Source organism: Phascolarctos cinereus, unplaced genomic scaffold (genome assembly GCF_003287225.1).
Source record: "Phascolarctos cinereus isolate Bilbo 61053 unplaced genomic scaffold, phaCin_HiC Scaffold_3;HRSCAF=262, whole genome shotgun sequence".
Classification (NCBI taxonomy): Eukaryota; Metazoa; Chordata; class Mammalia; order Diprotodontia; family Phascolarctidae; genus Phascolarctos; species Phascolarctos cinereus.
In genome coordinates this window covers 161,319,770-161,343,883 of record NW_027555736.1, presented here as the reverse complement: position 1 = coordinate 161,343,883, position 24,114 = coordinate 161,319,770, and the positions used below count along the sequence as shown (strand labels likewise).

Genomic DNA, 24,114 nt, shown 5'->3' with positions numbered 1-24,114 from the left:
AGTCCTGCATCATAAACTATTTATTGTACATTTCCAACTGGGTATCCTATAGACATCTCAAATTCAGCATGTTTAATACTAAAACAAAATTCATCCTCTTCCCTCCCACCCTCAAAAAAAAAAACCTGATCCCTCTTCCAAATTTCTCTATTTCTATTGAAGATACCAACCACCATTCTTCGGTCTTCCAAGTTCATAACCTTGGTGTCATCCTTGACTCCTCATTCTCCCTCACCCCACAGAACTAGCTGCACAATCTTGCACCCTGATAGAAACTGGTTCTATATAACACCACTCTAGTCTATCCTACACATAACTGCCAAAGTGATTGCATTTAAGCCCAGATTAACAACGTCACTCCTCATTCAATAAATTCATTCATTCATCTTCATTCAAACTCCAGTGATTCCCTATTGCCTCCAGGGAAAACAAAATATCAATTCCTCTCTTTAGCTTTTAAAGCCCTTCACCACAGTAGCTATCTCTAACATTAAAATCTCTAGTGCTGCCCTCCATGCCACTCCTCATTTCCCATCCTCTCAGCTGAGAACCTTACTTCATATTCCAGAGAAAAAAATTGAGGACATTTGCTGAGGCTCTTTCTTCTTCCCTCCTCTTCATCTCATATCACTCAGACATCTTCCTTCACTCTCTCCTCCTTTATTCTGTCTCACACTAAGAGGTAGCCCTTCTCCTTGCCAAGGCAAATCCCTAAACATGCACCCTTGATTCCATCCCCTCATGTATTCTCCAGCAGATTGCCCCCCACTACCATCTCTAATTTCTCTCTAATCTTCATTATCTCCCTTAAGTGGTTCATTGCCTGCTGCCCTATCTTTAAAAAAACCATCATTTGATCTGGCCATCCCTACTAGATACCATCCTATATCTCTTCCCCTTCTCAGTTAAACTCATTAAGAAAGGTGCCTAACACTCTGTTCTCACTTCTAAACTTTTGTAATCTGATTTCTGATCTCATCATTCAAGTGAAAATGTTCTCTCCAAAGTTAACATTGATCTCTTAATTACCAAAATACAGTAACCTTTTCTCAGTCCTCATAATTCTTCTCCTATCTAAAGCATGGGGCACTATCAATCACCCTATCCTTCTAAATAGTCTCTCCTCTCTAGGTTTTCTTGATAATGTTCTCTCCTGGTTCTCCCTCATCTGTCTCCTCCTACTTGTCCTTTTTTGCTAGATCTTTATCTGGGGCATGTCTACTAACTATTGGTTTTCCCCAAGAATTTATACTGGGCCTTCTTCTCATTTCCTTCTATACCATCTCTCTCTCCTAACCCCCAGCTCCATATCACCAACTGCCTTTTGGACATCTCAAACTAGGCGTCCCAAAAGCAAGTCAACATGTCCAACACAGAACTTGCTATATCTTTGCCCTACCCAAACCCTCTCCTCTCCCCAACTTTCCTATTTCTGTTATAGGCAGCATCATATTCCCAATCACCCAAACTCACAAATTTAGTGTTATCTATCTTAATTCTTCACTTACATTGACTCTATATATCCAATCTATTGTCAACTCTTGACATTTCTACCTTCACAACAAGTCTCACAAACTTCCCCTTCTGTCTATGCATATAGCCACCACCTCAGTGTGGGTCATCACATCTCCCCTAGATTATTGCAATAGCTATTTGGTTGTTTCTCTGCCTCAAGTCTACCCACTATAATACACCCTCTACTTAGCTGCCAAAGTGCAGGTCTGACTGTGTCACTATATCACACCACTCCCACTCTCCCTTATTCAGTCAATCCCAATAGTTCCCTATTACCTCTAGAATCAATATAAAATCTTCTGTTTGTCATTTAAAGCCCTTCACAACCTGGTCCTTCCCTACCTTTCCAGTCTTTATTATACCTTACACCCACATATTCTACAATCTGTCTATATTGACCTGCTTTCTGTTGCTCACATAATACTTTTTCTCCCAACTCTGCACTTTTACTGGACGTTTCCCCCATAACTATAATTTTCTTTTTCACCTCCACCTTCTGGCTTCCCCTAATATCCTTCAAGATTCAGCTCAAAACCTATCTTCTATAAGAAGCTGTTCCTGTTACACACACACACACACACACACACCCCAGTGCCTTCCCTCTGATATTGACTTTCATTTACAATGTATATAGTCTGAGTGTGTATACAGCATATGTATGTATATATGGTGTGTGTATATATGTATATGCATATATATGTATATGTATATACACACACACATACACACTGTAAGTACAAAGTTATTTGCATGTTGTCTCACCCGTTAGAATGTAAACTCCGTGAGGGCAAGGATCATAGTTTACCTTTCTTTGTATCCCCAGTTATAACCCTAGCCCCAACCTTCCTTTCCTGCTATGTCATACATTACTCTCCTCCTGTGTTCTGATTTATCCAAACTGGCCTTCTGTATGTTCCTCACACACAACACTCAACCTTCTGTCACTGTGTCTTTACATTGTCTGTCATGTATGTCACTCAATGTCTGGAGTGTATTCTCTCCTCACTTCTGCCTTAGAGAATCTCTCTTACTCCAAGATTCAGCTCAAGCACAACCTTTCACACAAAGTCATTTCTGATCTCCCCTACTGATCAGGGCCTTTTCCAAAACTACTTTAATTACTTTCTATTAATTTGTTTTTGTTCTCTTTATATTTATTGTGTGTGTATATATGTATGTATGTATGTATGTATGTATGTACTTGTAGCCTCTCCAGGATACGAGTAGTAATCGTTTTATTCTTTGTATTTCTATTCCTAGTGCTTAGCACAGTACCTAATACATAGTAAGAACGTAATAAATGCTTGTTGATTGAGTCACTGATGCACAGACAACAGAGTTAAGAGAAAGTATCCACTGCAGGGAAAGGGAACCTGTGGCCTCGAGGTCACATGTGGCCCTCTAGGTCCTCAAGTGTGGCCCTTTGACTGAATCCAAACTCCACAGAAGGAGACTTGTTCTGTGGAGTTTGGATTCAGTCAAAGGGCCGTACTTGAAGACCTAGAGGGCCACACGTGGCCTCAAGGCCACAGGTTCCTCACCCCTGCACTAGTTTGATCAGGGTTCTTAGGGGTTGGCAGTATTGGGGCTACAGTTACTCTGAGATTCCCTAAGTAACTTCCTTCCCTCTCTTAGATACTAGGATATTACAGACACCTGGGATGAAAATAATTTCCAGGAGTTCTTCCTCCCACTCACTATTTCTCCACAACATATTCTTATACCAAGTTTTTCTTACTACATAGAAGATAAAGGGATAGTAATTAACCAACAAGTTTATGGTGACCACTACTATGTGCCCAGAGACCTGTCCTAGGCTAAAGGGGTCATTATAATAATAACAGTATCTGACATAAGCATTTTAAGGTTTGAAAAGCACTACACACACACACACACACACACACACACACACACATCACCTCATCTGATCCTTTCAACAACTTATGAGTTAAGTACTACAGGTATTATTAATTCAATTTTAAAGATGAGAAAATTGAAGCCCACAGAGGTTATGGGACTTGTCTACAGTCATATAACTAGTAAGAGTCAGAGATAGGATTCAAACTTGGGTTACTCCTTATCCCAACCTCAGCACCCTTTCTACTATACCACACAGCTTCCTCCTTTAAAAAAAAAAAGGATAAAATACTATCCTTGGCCCCAGGGAATTTATAATACACCACGGTGACAAAATAAGGCATACACATATGAAAAAAATTAAAGATTAAGATAGTATTATATGCTGATATAACAGAGTGCTGATTGTGTGATACAGAGAGTAAGCTCAAAAGAATAAAGAATATGAATTGCCCAAATACAGAGTATTGGTACATTATGACAGAGAGAGACCTGGCAGATAAAACTTCACATTAAAAAAAAAAACCTGGGGTACCGAATGTTCTACATACTCAGTATGTGTCAATCATGTGACATGACAGCCAAAAAATTATGCGACCTAAAGTTGTATTTATAGAAGCCATGTAAAAACCAAAGAAGATTACAGTCCCGCTGTAAAATTCCCTGATCAGAACACAGATGGAGTATTTTGTCCAGTTTTGAGAACCATATGTATTTATTATGTCTACTGACAAGTTATGTGCAGAAAAGGATAGAAGACTGAAAAATATGTCATATGTAAATTGCTTGAAGGAATAGAGATGTTTATCTAGGAAAAGAGAAGACTTAATGGGGAGACAAGCTAGCTATCTTTCAGTACTTGAAGGCCTACGATACAGATGAGAATTAGACAATCTGCTTGTTACCAAAAGGCAAAACTAGGAGTAATGGGTAGAAAAAGGAGAGAAGTAAAGTTTGTTGTGATAGAAGGCAAATTTCCTAATAATGAGCACTATCCAAAGGTAAAATGGGCAGCCACTCTTCCTCCTAACTTCCTTATTTCTATCAAGGATATCACCATTCTAGCAGCCAGGCTTGACACCTCTCTTTCACTCATATCTTATGTCCAATCTGTTGTGAAATCCTGTTGAATATTCCACCTCCTGAACACCCCTCAAATATACCGCCTTTTCTCTCTTCACACCTAACCCCCCTGGTTTATGCACTCACCATGTGTCTGATCTGGACTATTGCAGTAGTTCCTTAATTGGTCTCCATCCAGACAGACTTTTCTGTCACCAATCTGTCTTTTACAAAGCTACTAAACTGACATTTCTACAGTGCAAGTCTGACCATGTAACTGCTCTGCTTAAGAAGCTCCAGTGACTCCTCATTTCCTCCTCTGTTTGGCATTTAAAGCCCTTCACAATCTAACCCCAGCCCATCTTTTCAAAGTGATTACATATTACTCTTCTTCATTCATTCTACATTCCAGCCAAACTGACCTACTCAAAGTTTCCCATATGTGACATTCTATTGATTGCCTCTAGGCCTTTGCAGAGGCATAGAATGCATTCTCCTTCATTGCCTCTGACTCTTGAAACTCCAAGTTCTCTTCAAAGCTCCCATGAAGGCTCAACAATTTTACCTACAATCAAAGGCATTTTACTGATTTCTGTGAGTTGTTACTCCTCCCATATCTCCCTTCCCTCAACCTGTCACTCATCAACCGATATATTTTGTATCTTGCCTGTGTGAATGTGTCCTATCTACCTAATAGAATGTAAGCTCCTTGTGGGCAGGGCCTGTCTTAATTTTATATTTGTATTCCTATCTTCAAGGACGGTACTTGGCACATGACAGTCACATAATAAAATGTTGTTCTTCAATTGCTTGAGTATTAGTCAGTGAGTTTCCCTTCATTGGAGGTCTTCATATAGACCCTGATGACTGTATAACAGGAACATTGTAGACAAGATCTATTCTTGCTCAGGTATGGTTTATACAATATCATTCCATCTTTGATTCTTCCTCTTCTCTGTCTTCTCATATCTAATCAACAATCAGGTAAGTCAATTCTACCTCAATACCCTAAATTCAACACCTCTTCTCTATTTCCATTGTGACCATCTCAATATAGGCCTTCATTCCCATACTTTTAGTGGTTGATAAACGGGGGGGAAATGGCATCATGAAATCCAAGGGTGTAAAGAAAATGAGGAAGAAAGGGTAGCCCAGAGTCATAACTAGGATGGGATGACTAGGTTTTGGACCCTGACCATCAAAATGCATCCTGCACCACTCCAACCACCAGAAACAACCAAGGGTAGCACCTGATTAGCAGGAATAATTATTTAAAATAGGAAGAAACTAGATAGAGTATATTATTAATCCCCATCCACTACAATAACTAATTCCCTCTTCTGTACAACTGAATTTATCTTAATTACTCCTTGTATTACTTTCACAGAATGCATCGCAAAAAGTTCATTTGTGGGGGCAGCTAGGTGGCACAGTGGATAGAGCACCGGCCCTGAAGTCAGGAGGACCTGAGTTCAAATCCGGCCTCAGACCAAACACTTGACACTTCCTAGCTGTGTGACCCTGGGCAAGTCACTTAACCCCAATTGCCTAAAAGCAAAAAAAAAAAAAACTCGTTTGTGGACATGTTTCATTTCTGCCTTTACCTGGCATGAACATGTCTAGCTAAAGCTCTGGGTGGCTCAAAGTACCAGATGGTACAGGGAGATTATTAATCTCCTTTCTTAAGGATGAATGCTGAAAAAAGTACACTAAGGCAGTGGATACAGAAAGAAGCGAATGGAGATTCTACAACTGTATTTTAAGGGTCTATGAAGAGTAATAGGGGAGAGGCCATAAGAAGGTAGTAGACAAAAAACTAGCAACAGACAAAAATAATACATACATAGTACCTGAAGAGAGATGCAAAAGAGATAATCAGGGTTAGATATTATAGATCAGAATGACAAAGGAGCAAGTAGGTATTCATGTTCACAGTAAAGGAAGAGAATGGAAAGAGTCACAGCAATAATAAGGAACTGAACAAATTAAGGAACAAGGAAAACATTTAGCCCTACAGTTGTTTCAGTTATGGTTAAAAACCATTGAGAAAAAGAACACTACCAGCACCTATGAATCTCAAAGGTTAGGCACTAGAACCTTTAGTACATATATAGGTTATGTTGTCTAATGCAAGAGATGCTTCTTACAGCAGAGGGTTGGCATTTAGTTGGCCTACGACTTCTTTGAAGACAATGTCATATTTCCCCACTTCTGTACAGGTTGTCCCAAAAGTCTTAGTGCAGTTTTAGCTATTAAAGCTTAATTTAAACTTTCCATTTTCTTACTTTATTTAAGCTATTTCATAATGCCATTCCTGCCCCGCTCCACCCCCCATCTAGCAATAGTTGATTTAAACTACTAAAGCTTAAAACTGCACTAAGACCTTTGGGAAACCTTGTATTATTCTGTACAAATGATCAAGAAGCCATTCACCTAAGATGCAACGTGACTAAAGAAAACCATTAAGACTGCCTGCTAATGCTGTATGTCATTTTATTTCCCTCCCTACAAATAATCTCTAACCTATCTTCTTATGCCTAACATGTTCCATGGTTTTATGACAACAAAGGAGGTATTTCACTGTGAGACAATCTAGGATATACACTCACCACAATAGGTATAAATAAGTTTGGAATCAATAAAACGGACTCTGAGATTATGGAGCACAGCAGGTTCATGAAGATAGCTAAGAGCTGTGAGGTCATTTTCACCCACAAGGATATCAGGGTTTCGTAAGTGAGGCAGCTCCTTTGTCTTTGGATCTAAGCAATATTCCAAATCCTAAAAAATGAAAAAAATACTTGTATGAATTATTTAATAAAACAAAACAAAATATGTTATTTCTAACTCATTACTATTGATGGATTTCACCTCCTGTTTCAAATTTTTATTTACTTCTAACATGAAATTGACAATTCCTGGCACCTTCTGACATGAAAGAAAGTTGGTAGAACTGGTAAGCCATGAAGCCAAATGCATCTTGTGGTTTCCTGCCTTCCATGTTTTTATTCAAATCATTCTATCTGCCAAGAACATTGCCCTCTTTATCTAAGACTCAGACCTTTTCAGACCACTTATGTCCACAGCTTTTTCCTCCCCATGAATTTCCATAGTGCTAATTAGCTTTATAAAGTTCAATGGGCAATTAACCATATACTTCTGCTTTTTTAAATCTCTTGTACCATTAGTTATTTTTTCCAGTGTTTTATTTCCCCAAGACTACATGTTCTTTGAATGCAGGAATCATGACATTAAATGGTTTGTTATTTTCTACAATGCCTTTCACATAGCAAATCCTCAATAAATATTTGTAGGTTTTTTGACATAAATATCCAATTCTGGGCTGGTTTCCTCCAGTCATTCAGCTTTAGGTAGTGTATACTATATATTAATTTTAACATTAGCTTAAACAAAAATCAAATAGACAAATTTGGGATGGGAGATGGTGAAAATAACACAAGGGGTTATTCATACTACATGTGTACTTTATTTGCATGGATAATTTGCTAACTATGTATCAACCTAGAAGGAAAAAAAAATAACATTGGAACAAAAAGTGAAACTCCAAACCTAAGCTAAGCACACTATAGTCTCGCCAAGCTTAATGGCAACCTTTAGTTTTTGATATTTCTCTTCTTCAATGTATCTTGGAATTTATAACTAAAAGGGTCTTTTAAGATCATCTGTAGTAGTCCAACCCACTCATTTCACAGGTGAGGAAGAAGAATGATGCAGAGAAAATGACTTGTACAATGTAACACAAGTAGTAAACATCAGAGCACCCAAAGCCTGCAAACTAGTGAAGACAGAAAACGTTACCTTGCCTCCCTCAAGGCGTAGCTGAAGCACTTTATCTCCTGGTTTATAGTCTTTGAGCAACTCTGCTGATTTCCAGACTTCCTCAGGATCAGGTATCCAAACCCTGGCAAACTATAAGAAAAAATAATTAAGCTAATTTTTAAAAAAGGTAATATAACTAGAATATAATTTACAACTAATATTTGAGATCCAGTCAATATCAACTTTAATTTTTCAAGTGCTGGAATTAAATTTTTACCTCTAATGGTGGTACCATCCTTCACAAATGTTATTAAAATGGTGCTTTCACATAATAGTAACATTTAAAATTAGTTTGATCTTACTTTATCCGTTAGATTTGTCAACTCTAAGATTAAATAGTTTGACTTTATTTCATCCATTACATGTATTACTAAAATATTGCATGTAAAATAAAAATTGGCACATTAAATCATATTGTCTGGGTATTTACAATGTCTAATCTAGCTAGTTATGCCAAAATGTTCTGTACTTTATTAATGGATGCCTCACAATAAAAATAAATCTAAATATTTAAGTTTGAAACTACAAGTTCTTAAAATAAGTGATATGTAATTACATAAATTTGAGAACCATAAAATGTTTATATAAAATAAAAAATACCTATGACTTAAAATTTAACAAAAATTGATTTTAAAAGTCCTCTGAATAATAATATATAACATTTTTTATTCCATTCTAGGAATAGGTTCTTAACCTTTTTTGTATCATGGACCCTTTTACCAGTCAAGTGCAGCCTGTGGACCCCTTCTCAAAATGTTTTAAATGCATAAAATCAAATACATGGAATTACAAAGGAAGCCAATTTGATTGAAATAGTTATCAAAATATTTTTTTAAAAAAGTTCACAAACCCCACCACCAAAACTAAAATTACAAAGACTAAAATGGATCATTATACATACTGTTTTAAGGTTTGCAAAGAACATTACATATAGTATCCATCTCATATTACCCTGCTAACCCAACCCTGTAATACAAATATACCTGCCTTCAACTGTCTTATTAGCCTGAATCCAAACTTCACAGAACAAATCAACTTTAAAAAAGGATTTGTTCTGTGAAACTTGGACTCAATCAAAAGGCTGCACCCAAAGACATAGAAGCTACATGTTGCCTCAAGGTTACAGGTTCCCCACCCCTGCTACCATACCAAGACAACCCTGAAGGATAGAATTTCTCTCTTCCACTTATGTCTACCAGTAGGACTGTGTGAAAGAAATCATTAAAATAATTATCCAAGATAAGAAGATGCTAATAGCAGAAGTGAGAGTTGGCAGTAAAAGCCAAACAGAATCGAGACAGAGTTTTATTCATGAGGATGGAAGTTGGCAGGATAAGGTAAGTAAATATGACACGTGGCCCATTGTGCAAATTCAGGGGCATTCATAGCATGCCAGATCTACCTGGCAAGTGGAGACCATATAACCAGTAAAATTGGCCCAAGCCAAAGACAGTAGCAGTTAGGAGGACTGGACAAAAATTCTATACAATACATTTCTAGGTACAGAAATGGAAAAGAATATGGATGGCTATGTTGTAGAGATGAGATTAAGCATTGACAAGGTATGAAGCCACTCTGAATGAAACACTCAATGCTGTGATGTGAAGGTACTTTTACAATTCCTTTGCATTAGTGAATTTTTATTGGCCACATATTTTGCTTTTCATTTCACTTTGGTATTTATCTTATACTAAATCAAACTGCATGTGTTACAATAAAGTCTCAAAGCCTCTCATAGGCAGAAACCCTCCAAATTGTGAAGGGAGAGGGAAGAAAGGTAGAATTTTAAAATTCTGCTTAGTGTCAAAAATATCTTGTAGAACTCTGCTGGGGTGGGATTATCCAAGTAAAGTGACAAAGCATCACCACTCCCCTTTTGCCCTTTCCTCCTTATACTGTCTTCTTAGCATGTTGTAATAATGTTTTTTGGGGTTATTTTTTTAGCAACACAGGTACAAATAAGCAAAAATTTAATTATGACAAAATTCTGTTGGAATAACACTAGATTTGGAATCAGAGTTCCAGTTTCAACACTTACTAGCTGTGTAACCCTAGGCAAACAACCTTTCTGAGCTTATTTCCTTAGCAGTAAAATAGGGACAATAATATTTTCACTGTCTACCTCAAAGTGATGCTGCAAAAAAAAAGTGCCTCATCAATTATTAGGAGTTATTATTTTGCCCAGTTATGTGCTAGTAAAATCAACAATCTACCCTATAAATAACCCTATCTTAGAAAAAAAAAAAACATTTCATGGGTTTTTTTTTTTATGTCAATGAGCTCCCTAAGAAAAAATCCCAAAGACCAGATGGAATCACAAGTGAATTCTACCACATATTTAAGGGACAATTAATCCCAACACTATATGAACTATCTGAAAAAACAGGTAAAGAAGAAGTCCTAACAAATTTCTTTTATGACACAAATAGAGTTTTGATACATAAACCAGGGAGAGCAAACACAGAGAAAGAAAACTACAGACCAATTTCCTTAATGAATGTCAACATAAAAATGTTAAATAAAATACAACAAGGAGATTACAGCAATATATCACAAAGATCATACACTATGATCAGATGGGATTAATACCAGAAATTGAAGGCTGGTTCAATATTAGGAAAACTATCAGCATAATTGACCACATCAATAATAATAACAACAAAAATCAAATGATTATAGCAATAAATGCAGGAAAACTTTTGGGAGCTTTCCCACCGGCTCCACCATTTTCCAGTGAGTTGCCAAAATGATGAACACAAAAGGAAAAAGGAGAGGGATACCATACATGTTTTCTAGGCCCTTTGGAAAGCACGGTGTTGTCCTTCTGGATATGTATATGCAAACATACAAGAAAGGTGATATTGTAGATACCAAGGTATGGGCACGGTTCAGCAAGGAATGCCCCACAAATGTTACCATGGCAAGACTGGACAGGTCTATAATATTTCTCAACATGCTGTAGGCACTGTTGTAAACAAACAAGTTAAGGGCAAGATTCTAGCCAAGAGAATTAATATGCGTATTGAGCATATTAAGCATCCTAAGAGCTTCAGGAAAATGATCAGAACAAGAAGGAAGCCAAAGAAAAAGGCACTTGAGTTCAACTGAAACACCAGCCTGCTCCACCCAGAGAAGTACACTTTGCGAGAACCAATGGCAAGGAACCTGAGCTGTTGGAACCAATCCCCTATGAATTCATGGCATAAAAGGCTGTAAAATAAAAACAATAAAAAATTCTTGGGAAGAAAGAAAGAAAGGAAGGAAGGAAGGAAGGAAGGAAGGAAGGAAGGAAGGAAGGAAGGAAGGAAGGAAGGAAGGAAGGAAGGAAGGAAAACCTTTGGGGAAACACAATATCCTTTCCTATTAAAAACTCTAGAAAGCATAAGAATCAATGGAATCTTTCTTACAATCATAAGTAGTATCAATCTAAAACCACCAGCAAGCATTATCTGTAATGGGGACAAGCTAGAAGCCTTCCCAATAAGATCAGGAATGAAGAAAGCATGCCCATTATCACCACTATTATTCAATAATATACTAGGAATGCTAGCTATAGTAATAAGACAAGAAAAAGAAATTGAAGGAATAAAAACAAGCAATAAGGAAACAAAACTATCACTCTTTGCACATGATATGACGGTATTCTTAGAGAACCTTAGGGAATCAACTAAAAAACTAATTGAAACAACAACTTTAGCAAAGTTGCAGGATATAAAATAAGCCTATATAAGTCATCAGAATTTTTATATACCACCAACAAAACCCACCAGGAAGAGATAGAGAAATCCCATTTAAATAACTGTAGACAATACAAAACACTTGGGAGACTACCTACCAAGACAAACCCAGGGGTTATAGGAATACAATTATGAAACACTTCACACAAATAAGGACGGATCTAAACAATTGGAGAAATATTAATTGTTCATAAGTAGACCGAGCCAATATAATAAAAAGGACAATTATACCAAGGCTAATTTACGTATTCAGTGCCATGCCAATCAAACTACCAAAGAATCATTTTATAAAGCTAGAAAATATAGTAGCAAAATTCATCTGGGAAAACAAAAGGTCAACACTATCAAAGGAATCAATGAAAAAAAATGTTAAGGAAAGCAGACTAGCAGTTCCACATTTCAAACTACAATACAAAGTGGTAATCATCAAAACAATCCAGTACTGTCTAAGAAATATAGTGGTAAATCACTGGAATAGATTAGATTATGTACACAATACATAGTAGCAAATGATCATAGCAATCTAGTGTTTGACAAACCCAAAGATCCAAGCCTTTGGGATAATAACTCAACATCTGACAAAAATTGCTAGGAAAACTAGAAAGCAGTTTGGCAGAAACTAGACACAGACCAACAATTCACACTCTATACCAATATAAGGTCAAAATGGATATATGATTTAGACATACAGGGTGATATCATAAGTAAACTAGGAGAGCATAGGAAAATATACCTGTCAACTCTATGGATAATGGAAGAGTTCATGACCAAAGAAGAGATAAAGGAGATCATGGGAAGTAAAATAGATAATTTTGACTCCATGAAATTTAATACCTTTTTCACAAACAAAATTAATACAGCCAAAATTAGAAGAAAAACAGGAAAGTGAGGGGTAGGGGGAATTTGCAGCAACCTTCTCTGATAAAGGACTCATTTCTCAAATACATAGAGAACTAAATCAAATTTATAAGAATACAAGTCATTCCCCAATTGATAAATGGTCAAAGAATATGAACAGGCAGTTTTCAGAAGAAGAAATCAAAGCTATCAATTGTCACTTGGAAAAAATGCTCTAAATCACTACTGATTAGAGAAATGCAAATTAAAACAACTTTGAGATAACACCTCATCCCAGTCATTTTGGGTAATATGACACAAAAGGAAAATGAAAATGCTGGAGGTGATGTGAAAAATTGGGACACTAACACACTGTTTGAAGAGTTGTGGACTAGTCCAAGTACTGGAGAACAATTTGAAACTACTCCCACAAGACTATAAAACTGTGCATAATACCCTTTGATTCAGCAATAGCACAACTAGATTTGTATCACAAAGAGATTGTTTTTAAAAAGAAAAGGACCTATTTTTACAAAAATATTTGTAGCAGCTCTTTTTGTGGTAGCAAAGAGATTAAGGAGACGCCTATCAATTGAGGGATGGCTAAACAAGTTGTAGTATATGATTGTGACGGAATAATATTGTACTATAAGAAATGACAAGCAGGATGATTTCAGAGAAACCTGGGAAGACATGTACAAACTGATACAAAGTAAGCAGAACCAGGAAGACATTATACACAGTAATAGCAATATTGTAAGGATGATCAACTGTGAAAGACTTAGCTAGCCTGATCAAGACAATGATACAAGATAATTCCAAAGAACTCATGATGAAAAATGCTGTACATTTCCAGAGAGGGAACTGATGAACTATAATTGCAGATTAAAGCATATTTTTTACTTTCTTTATTTTTGTTTTGTTTTGCAACAAAATAATATCTTTGGCATGACCTCACATATATAACCAAAGTCAAGTGCTTGCCTTCTTAAGGAGAGGGAAGAGATGGAAGGGAGGAGAGAATTTGGAGCTCAAAATTGTTAAATGATGATTGTTAATTTTTTTGCATGTAACTGGGAAATATTTAATGAAAAAACAATTTTTTAAAGAAAAAAGTGCTTCATAAAACTTAATGTGCTTTAAAAGTATGCCTCATTATTATAATGCTTCAAGTATTGATGACTTCATAGGTGTAAGCACTGTCTCAGTGAGTGCAGATCACAAACCTCCTTATCTTAGTGCACTGTCTTTATGAATTACCATTTTTTAAAAAATCACCTTTTGACCAAGCCAGTGACAAATCCTCTTTAAACTTGGTTAAGTTGCCAGGTGATAAGCCTACATCTGACACTGGCCCATACCTGAAGCCTTTCTAGTTTTGGAGGAAACAAGTGCATAAGTCAGCTTGCATTTATTTATTCTGCTGATATGGCCTTTAAGAACCCAAGGTTACCTCCATTTCATGATCGAGCGTCAGAATAGTACTCATGCATTAGTCAGGGCCACATTTGGAGTAATGTGTTCATTTCCAGGTCCTTTGGTTGATATTGATGAGCTGTCCATAGGAGGACAACTTGGAAGGACAAAGCCTTGGGTTCATGCCATATGGAGATCAGTTTTAAGAAGTGGGAATGTTTAGCCTGAATAAGATAATATTCAGTGGAGACATGTTAGGTTTCTTCAAAAAAGTGGAGAAGAAAGTCCACCATGTGGAAGAGGGATTAGGCTTTTTCTGCTATTATCAGAGGGCAAAACTAACAACATTAGGTAAAATTTATGAAGTGGGAAATTTAGGTTTGGTGGCAAGAAAAATTTCCTACCAATTAGAGCTGTCCAAAATTAGAATAGGGTGCCTTGGTTCCCTTACCTACAAGGGGTGTTCTCTCTAACTACCAACTTCAAGCAAAGGCTAGATGACCACTTAGCGGATATGTTATAGTTAAGATTTCTTTTGGGTCTGGGCTGCAACTATATGGCCACTCAAATCCTATCCAACTCTAAATTCTGTGATTATCATACATACACTTCAAGGATCAATGATTTCATTATTGCAGGTATTCTCTCAATGAATGGAGGTTGTAATTCCTACAAATTTTAGTAGATAATCAGGAAAGAGTTTCTGTGGTCAAAAAATTTGTAAATCTTAGGTCAACCCAGTAATGAGATTCTCTGAATTTAGTTAAGGTGGTCCTCAGACAACTCACATGCAGTTCATCAGCAGGTCCCCATCTGAGATCCTTCTCGTTTGCTAGGACCTGGCAGGACTTGTGCTCCACTGGAAAGTGCTCAAGAATCCTAGATTGCCTCCATGACAAGATGAGACATAGGAGTTGGACTTATAAAATATATCAATCAAGTGACAAGAATGCCTTAGGTCTCTACTATTTGCTAAGGACTAGGGATACAAAAACAAAAATAAGACAGTCCTTACCTTAAGAAGTTTCCATTCTACCTGGGGGATACAATATGTTCACAGACTACTGAATAAAGAACATAATAAATATGAGGTGACTGGGGGGAGAAAAACTAACAACTGAGAGAATTTAAAAAGAGTCTTACAAAGAAGGTAGCACTTGAGCTAAGCCTTTAAGGGGGTTATGAATTCTAAGAGGCAGAGATGAGGAGGAAGAACATTCATAGCATAGCATGGAAAACAGCTTGTACTAAAGTACAGAGGTAAGAGATGTAATGCCACTCATGGGGAATGGCAAGCAGACCAGTTTGGCTGGAGTTTAGAATGTGGGAAGGGGAATAATATATAATCAGCCTTGAAATGTAGGCTGAAGCCAGACTGTGAAAGGCTTTAAATGGCAGACGGAGGAGTTTGTATTTTACCTTATAAGCAAGAGAGCCTTTGGAGCTTCTTAAGTAAGACAAAGACAAAAGATAGTTATATATAAATAAATTATGTTAAAATATTTTACATTAATCTTTCCTTAAATATAATGCCTGAAACATAGTCATCACTGAATAAATATTTTTCACTTGATTTACAATAGAAATAAGGAAGAAGAAAGATGAGAAGGAATGGGAATGGTACAATACAAGGAATAGCTTTACTTTCCTTGGGACATTGTAATAAATGCTGGCACAGGCCAGGATTTCACCTAGGAGTCTACGAGGGCTCTTAAAACAAAATGATGCTGGTGAGGAAGAAGGGAAAAGAGGACACAGGGCCTCAGAAAGTGAAGGTGCAAGTAATTGATAAGGAAGAATAACACAGTATAATTTTAAAAGAGAATAAAAATAAGGTTTGAGGATACTATGACTGGAAAAAAGAAAAGACCATAAGTTACAAAAGACGACAATTATAAAAATTATAAAGACCAAATATATAAAAAATATACAAATTATCTATAAAGACTTTTAAAAAATTAAAGAGTAAAATATAAACAGATTAACACACACACACACACACACACACACACACACACAAACTTCGACAGTGCAAAGGACTCACCTGATTAGAAAAGTATATAAAATTGAAGGATGAGAATAAAGTGATTTGCCATGCTAAATGCTAAAATTCATAATCTGGAAATAATGCTAGTATAAATACAAATTATCTTGCAAATGAAATAAATCATCTGCCCCTGAATAGTAGTTTAATTTAGTAGTTCTAGCAGTATTGTGTGGGTATTCCTCACAAAATATAATAAACTGAGACTGACACATACAAATAAGTTGTTCAATTATGTCTGACTCTTCATAACCCCATGGACCATACACTCCATGGGGTTTTGTTGGCACAGATATTAGAGTGGTTTGCCATTTCCTCCTCCAGAGGATTAAGGCAAACAGAGGTTAACTGACTTGCTCAGGTTCACACAGCTAGTGTCTGAGGCTGGATTTGAACTCAGGTCTTCCTGATTCTAGGCTGAGTGCTCTATCTACTGAGCCTCTCAGTTGCCTCCTATTTCTCTGGTATTGCAACAGAAAGATGGAGTCCTACAAGTTGATTAGTACATTTGACAGCTGGAAAGATAAAACCATAGCTCTAGAGCTGCAAGGGAACTACCCAAGTCAATAATCCAACACCTTCGTTTTATAGATGAGAAGATTGAGCTCCAGGGAAGGTAAGTGCTTTGTCCACAGTCATAGAGACGGTGAGTGACAAAAGTAGGATTTAGACCCTTGTCCTTTGCCCTTTTGAATCAGTGTTCTTTCCACTGTATTATACAGCTTTGGTGATTTTTAGTCTATCTTTAAGAAGGCAAAGAGTTCATCGCTGCATGGTTTGGTTCTAATTCCGGACAATAGCACAAGGCATGATGTGTGAGCAAGGGCAAAGGAGATTGGTACAGCCTTTTCAATTTGCACTAATTCCCAGTAAGGCCTCTGCTAGTCATTCACAGTGGCTATGGCAAAATGCAAATAAATAGTGTTAATGTGGCCACATTGGGGGTGGGTGGGTGGGAAGAGCTGAATAAATGATTCCTAAGACCCAATACAATCTAGTATCAACCTGTGTAAAAAGTCTATGTTCTAGCATTGTTATAATCAATTACGTCTCTTGGTGAATGGACAATTAGAGTGGAAATCTAAAAAAAAACATAAATATTTGAATAGAGAAAATGGATTAAAAAGCAACTGTTCTAAGCCCTTTGTTTTCATACTGCTCTAGGACTATGACCAGGAAGTAGAGCAGACAGACCATCTTGGTAAGCATTCAGGCATTCTCCATCTAGCTTGGCTTACAATTGTTTAGCTCAGCAGACTACAGTAGCTGTTCCTGCACAGAAAGTAACTGTAAGTAGGTTAACAACTAAATCCAATAATGTTTTCACAATCCTCAACCTGGTGGACCTCTGTGCTGATTATGACACTATTTGGCCAATCCCTCCTCCTCCCTAGGTTTAAGAAACATTATTTTGTTGACCCCAAGTCTGCTTTCAAATACTCTATCCCAAGCTCCCTTCTCTCTTTATAGTTTTTCCCTTCATGATCTCATCAATGATTTACAAATCTACACATATGGCCCTGATTCTTTAAATCAAGCCCCACATCATCTGCTGGACATTTCCATCTGAGTGTCCTATTAGAATCCTAAATTCAATATATTCAAGACAGAAGTAATCATTCTCCTTAAATCTTCTTTTCCTCAAAGCTTGGCTAATTTTGATTCAGCACACCATTATCCTTCTAGTCTCCCACATTTGTAACCTAAGAGCCATCTTTGACTCTTCCCTCTCCTTGAACCCTCATACCTAATCAGTTGCTAAAAGTCCTATCGATTCTATTTCCACAATATCTCTTCTCTCCTGCATGTTCTCTTCTCTCCATTCACATGGCCACTACCCTAAGTCTTTCATCACTTTTTTCCTGGAATACTTGATTTCCCTGTTTTCAATCTCCCTCTTCCCCAATCCAGTTTCAACACAGCTGCCAAAATAATATTGTTAAGTCATAGGTATGAACATGTAGTTCCTCACCTCAAAAACCTTCATTGAGTCCCTATTGCCTCTAGGTGTGAAATGCAAATTTCTCTGCCTAGCATTAAGACCCACCATAATCTGACTCCAATTCATTTTTCCTGCCTTTTCACAAACTTTCACAATATTACCTTTCACATATTCTATTCCTGCCATCCTTCAAATTCAACATTCTAGCTCCACCCCCACCCCCAAGCATTAAATCAAGCCATCATCTCACAAAATCCTAAGCTTCAAATAAATTCCTTCAACACCTACTTTCTCTTTCTTTAAGGTTCGGTTCACCTCACACCTCCTTTGTTAAACTTTTGAGATCTCCCTTATAAGTTATAAGTTGCCTTTTATAAGGTTCCAGTTATAAATGCCTTTGCTATTCTCACATTACCTCATGCTTACTTGTTTATGTATGACTTTTCATCTGTTCCTCCACCTCAAAGAGAATGCAAGCGCCTTGAGAGTAGGGACAATTTCATTTTATCCATGTATCCCTAATACACAATATATCTACACACACAGCAGATACTTAAATGTCTGATACATTGGATTGAGTTGTTGGAGCTACACAGTAGAGAGAACCTATCAGTTTATCTTACTTCAATGTCAACCCTCAGGAGATCCCCCTATATCCTAAGACTTATATTTGGGTTTAAAATATTTCCAGATAGTCAAAATCTTTCATTTTCTGAGCCCTGTAGGAGTCATTGAGAAGAGAGACAAGGTGCAGAATAGGTAAGAATTACAGAGAAAGCCTCCAACCCAAAATATCTTCCACAATATATTCCACCAATCAGATATTTTGTGGGGTTGAAGACTCCTCTTCCACATTCTTCTGGGGATGTTAAACCTCATTCACACCTAAGTGTGAATAATATTAATAAGAAAATCAAATCAACACCTAGCTAAGGCAGGAAGAACTCAGATCTGAATGGTAGTTCTTACTGGATGGTAGGAAGAGGGAAGAAAGTAAGAAGTAAGCAACACAGATTGATTTTTGACATCCACAGGGCAACAGGAGAAAATAAATGAAAAGAGGATTTTAAAAAATAGTTGCTGAAGAGACAAAGATTCTCTAATTTACAATTTTGCCAGGGGCCCCAGGATAGGTACTTAGCCAATTAAAACTAATATTATTGGTTTTCCAACTTCAGACTATGATCTTGTGAACCAAAAGTTCTCAAAAGAATGGCGAACAATCGACAAATATATAAATATTTACTCAGATCACAAAAATAAGAGAAATGCAAATCAAAATAACTCTGAGGTTTCACCTCATACCCAGGAAATTGGGGGGAAAAATGATAAATTAGGGGAATTTGAAGAGGCTAGCAAAAGACAAACATAATAATACTGTTGGCACAGCAATGAATTGGTTCAAGCACTCAGAAAAATAATTTGAAATAATTATAAGAAAGTGACTAAAATGTCCATAGTCACTGACCTAGAGATCCCATTGCTAGGCATAAACCCCAAGGAGGTCAAAGACAGATAGAATACAAACATACCAAACTATTTATTCTAGCACTTTTGTGGAACCAAAGAAGTGTAAATAAATGAGACAGCCCTCCAAAAGGGAATGGCTAAAAAAAATGTGGCACAAGAATATAACGGAATATTATTGTGCGGAAAGAAACAATGAATATGATGAATACAGAGAAACATGAGAAGACTTATATGAACTGATTGGAATGAAATAAGCAGAAATGAGAAGCTAATATGCTTATTATATATGACGATGTAAACTAAAGGAACAACAAGAAAAAATCAAAATTATGATGATGGAGATTGGCCTCAAAGAAGAGATATGAGAAGCCCTTTCCCCAACCTCTGTCCTCCACAAGAGGACAGAGTGAAACAAATTTTCAGCCCAAGACAATCTGGATGGCCAACAGAAAAGGCCTATTGCACCAGGCTGGGAGAGGAGCACAGTCCGGAGCAGGCCTCACTGGCACAGACTGGGCCCCACCAGCAGAGCAGGACTCAGGGGACTGAATCACTGGCAACTGTGGTGATTTCCAGACTTCTCAACCCACAAATGCCAAAGACAACTTGAAAGGTCTGCCAAACTTGGGGAAGAGAGGAACTCAGTCCAGCCCCAAATCCAGCGCAGCTGTAGGGTGGTGGCGGTGGTGGTGGCTGTAGGCAGCAGCGTGGCGATGGCAACAGCAATGGAGGCAATGGCTGCTTCCAGTGCTCTCAGCCCACAGACGGTAAGGGGATGGAACAACTGATCAGAAGGAGATTACAGGGATCCCTTTGCTGGCACTGAGACAGGATTCTGTTGCTTTGCCTGTACCTGGATCTAGGTCACAGTCCTAGGTGGTAGGTCTGGGGCAAGAAGGGGCACTGGCATAGCAGAGCTTGTGGCAGCAGCGGACAGGGAACCCTCCTCACAGTCCCAGGACAGAAAACAGTGCTTGTGGTCACTCCTAGACCAAAGCACAAGCCAGGAACTGAAAATTTACAGGTCTCTAGAAGTATCTCTGAAAACCCCTGAAGCTTGGGACAGTTCGCCCTCCACACTGGAAGCACAGCCCTACCTTAACAAAGAGTTAAAAAGTCAAGTAATTGGCTGGGAACATGGGAAAAACAGTGGAAAAAACTCATATAGAATCATATTTTGGTGACAAGAAAGATCTAAACATACAATCATAAAACAACAAAGTCAAAGGTCCTACATCTAAAGCCTCCAAGAAAAACATGAACTGGTCTCAAGCCAAGGAAGAGCTCAAAAAGGATTTTGAAAAGCAAGTAAGAGAAGCAGAAGAAAAGCTAGGAAAAGAAATGAGAGTGATACAAGAAAATCATGAAAAATGAGTCAACAGCTTGAAAAAAGAGACCCCCCCAAAAAATACTGAAGAAAATAACACCTTAAAAATAGACTAGACCAAATGGCAAAAGAAGTCCAAAAAGCCAATGAGAAGAAGAATGCCTTAAAAAGCAGAATTGGCCAAATGGAAAAGGAGGTCCAAAAGCTCACTGAAGAAAATAATTCCTTAAAAATTAGAATAGAGCAAATGGAAGCTAATGACACCATGAGAAATAAAAAAAATATAAAACAAAACCAAAAGAATGATAAAATAGAAGACAACATGAAATATCTCATTGGAAAAACAACTGACCTGGAAAATAGATCCAGGAGAGAGAATTAAAAAATTATTGGACTCCCTGAAAGCCATGATCAAAAAGAGAGCGTAGCCATCATCTTTCAAGAAATTATCAAGAAAAACTGCCTTCTAGAACCAAAGGTTAAAAGAGAAATTGAAAGAATCCACTGATCACCCCCTGAAAGAGATCCCAAAAGGAAAACTCTTAGGAATATTATGGCCAAATTCCAGAGTTCCCAGATCAAGGAGAAAATATTGCAAGCAGCCAGTAAGAAACAATCAGAATAAGACAACATTTAGCAGCTTCTACATTAAGGGACTGGAGGGCTTGGATCATAGGATTGAGAGGTAAAAGAAACGTTAGTGATCATCTATTCTAATTTGATTTCACAGCACTCATTTTAGAAATGATGAGAAGAAAATTTAAGTAACTTGCTGAAGGTTATACAGGCAGTAATGCTATCTTCAGGGCAGCTAGGTGATGCAGTAGATAGAGCACCAGGCCTCAAGTCAGAAGGACTTGAGTTCAAATCCAGCCTCATACACATAACACTCATTAGCTATGTGACCCATGGCAAGTCACTTAACCTCAATTGCCTCACCAAAACAACAACAACAAAAAACAAAGTCCATGGGGTCACATAGAGTCGAACATAACTGAACAACAACAAATACTATCTTCAAGTGTGTGAAAAAAAATTTTATGAAGAAGATAAACAGTTGTTCATTTTGTCCATAGAAAACTAAACAAGAAATAGATTTGCATTAATTGGGGAATGGCTAAACAAATTGTTGTACATGACTGTAATGGAATATTACTGTGCTATAAGAAACCACAAATAATTGAGAGAAACATGAGAAAAGTTATGAACTCATGTAGGATGAAGTAAGCAGCCAGAAAAACAATATACATAATGATTACAACAATGTAAATGGAAAAACCAATAAAACAAAATTAAATTTTGTATGATTATAATGACCAAGCTGGGCCCCAGAGAAAAGATGAGAAAATGCATCTCCCTCCTTTCACAGGAAATGGAGGAGGGGGAGGGCATGGGGAGGGAGGGCTATTGAGTGTGGAATACTGTAAACATCATCAACATACTGGTTTATGGAAGTGTGGCTTGCTTTTAAAATATTTTTTCCAAGGTAAGTCTCCCTGGGCAGTTAAAGGAAGGAGAAGTATATTAAAAAATAAATGTGCTATGAAAAGGCATACATCAAGGTGTTTTATTTTAAAGAAATGTACTTGAAATGAAGGGAATCCTTATTTGTACTTAGAAGGGAAAACTTAACAACAACAAAAATACAATTAGTTATCAGGGAAGGTTGAAGAGTCTCCATTCCTTGGATATTTTCAGGAAAACAATAACCAACTATATGGCCTAAGTGGTTGGGCCATTAACCTGGCTGAAAACCTGGACCACATGATCTTCTGAAGTACTTGTGGGCTTTGATTTTACAAACTGCTAAAGAAAATCTACCATAAAATGTTAGCATTGTATAGTAACAATTAATGCTTATTATCCTTTTGTTTGTTTTCATAAAAATTAGCTTCATACTGATTCTCCACGCCTGCTTCCAAGAGAACAAGATAGCTAACTCCAGAAAATAGTCAGAAAGCTCTGAGATATGTTTGTACTGAGATTAGTATGTTAAACCTAGGTAACTTTGAGATATGGTTAGTGATTGAAGCACTGTTTCTGGAGTCACAGAACTGTTAGGTAGGGTCACTGAGGGTCTTCTAGACATTCATTCTCAAATTCCTAAAGACTCTTACACATAGAATTATTCATGGAACATCTTGAATGTAAAACAGTTAAATTTTGGCGAATCCCTCTGGCTGAAATAGCGTAGAATCACATAACCTGGGACCATTTAGTAACAAAACTCATTCAACAATCAATCAGTAAATATAAAGTATGTAGTCATATTACATAATTTCATGTTTTAATTGGGGTGAGAGGTATGGGACAGGAGGTAACAGCACTTGGAGAATTGGGAAGGGCAACAAATTAAGAAAAAAGGCATAAAAGACACAAAGGATAAAAATTTGAAGAGCAAATTTCAGCCACTTCACTTCTTTTCTGTGAGAACCAGTGAAAGCAGAGATAATTTTGTCTTGCACTTACATTCATCTTAATAAGAACAATGCCATTGAATCCTAAAATTCAGGCCAATATTGTTTCACATAATTTATGAAAAAAACATACAATTTTTTCATGAAGATTTATTCTGAGAGGATTCATTTATCAAGGCACTGCTGAAAAATGAAGCAGATATCAATAAGAAATCATTTAAGAGCCTAAATGCATCTATTCTGGAGAAACTCAATTATGTCTCACCTGGTTATGTGCATCATGTTCTTAGGCAATCAATCAATCAATCAATCAATAAGCATTATTAAGCACCTGCTATGTGCCAGGCTCTGTGCTAGTCCTTCAACATAGCAAGTTGTTCTAATTTCAGAATGAGGATCTGCTTCAAAAAGGCTTTAAAGATGAAAAAGCCTTTCACATAACATGAAAAATGATAAGCCCCTTCTATGCCCTAGTAATAGGAAATTTGCCCAGAGACAGAGGAAAAAAATTTAAAGGATAAGTTTTTAGGAACCCAAATAATGCTTGCATATACTGTGCGCTGAATAGGTTTAAAAGTAAACAGAGTTCAAATCTTCAATCTGATACTGCAGTTATTTTTAACTTATGGAGAAAACAGCCTACAAATTAA

At 37.1% G+C, this 24,114-nt stretch overlaps 1 protein-coding gene across 4 annotated transcripts in view; it reads right to left on the bottom strand.

Moving 5' to 3' along the window:
• The window catches only part of MYO5A (myosin VA), a 220,600-nt gene that overhangs the window by 146,523 nt on the left and 49,963 nt on the right, over positions 1 to 24,114 (bottom strand). For all 4 annotated transcript variants that reach the window (XM_020980968.2, XM_020980986.2, XM_078151253.1 and 1 more), the window contains exons 2-3: positions 8,254 to 8,364; positions 7,044 to 7,215 (exon numbers count right to left, since the gene is read on the bottom strand). In XM_020980968.2, the coding sequence (XP_020836627.1) occupies positions 7,044 to 7,215; positions 8,254 to 8,364 (283 nt within the window). The remainder of the gene's footprint in view (positions 1 to 7,043; positions 7,216 to 8,253; positions 8,365 to 24,114) is intronic.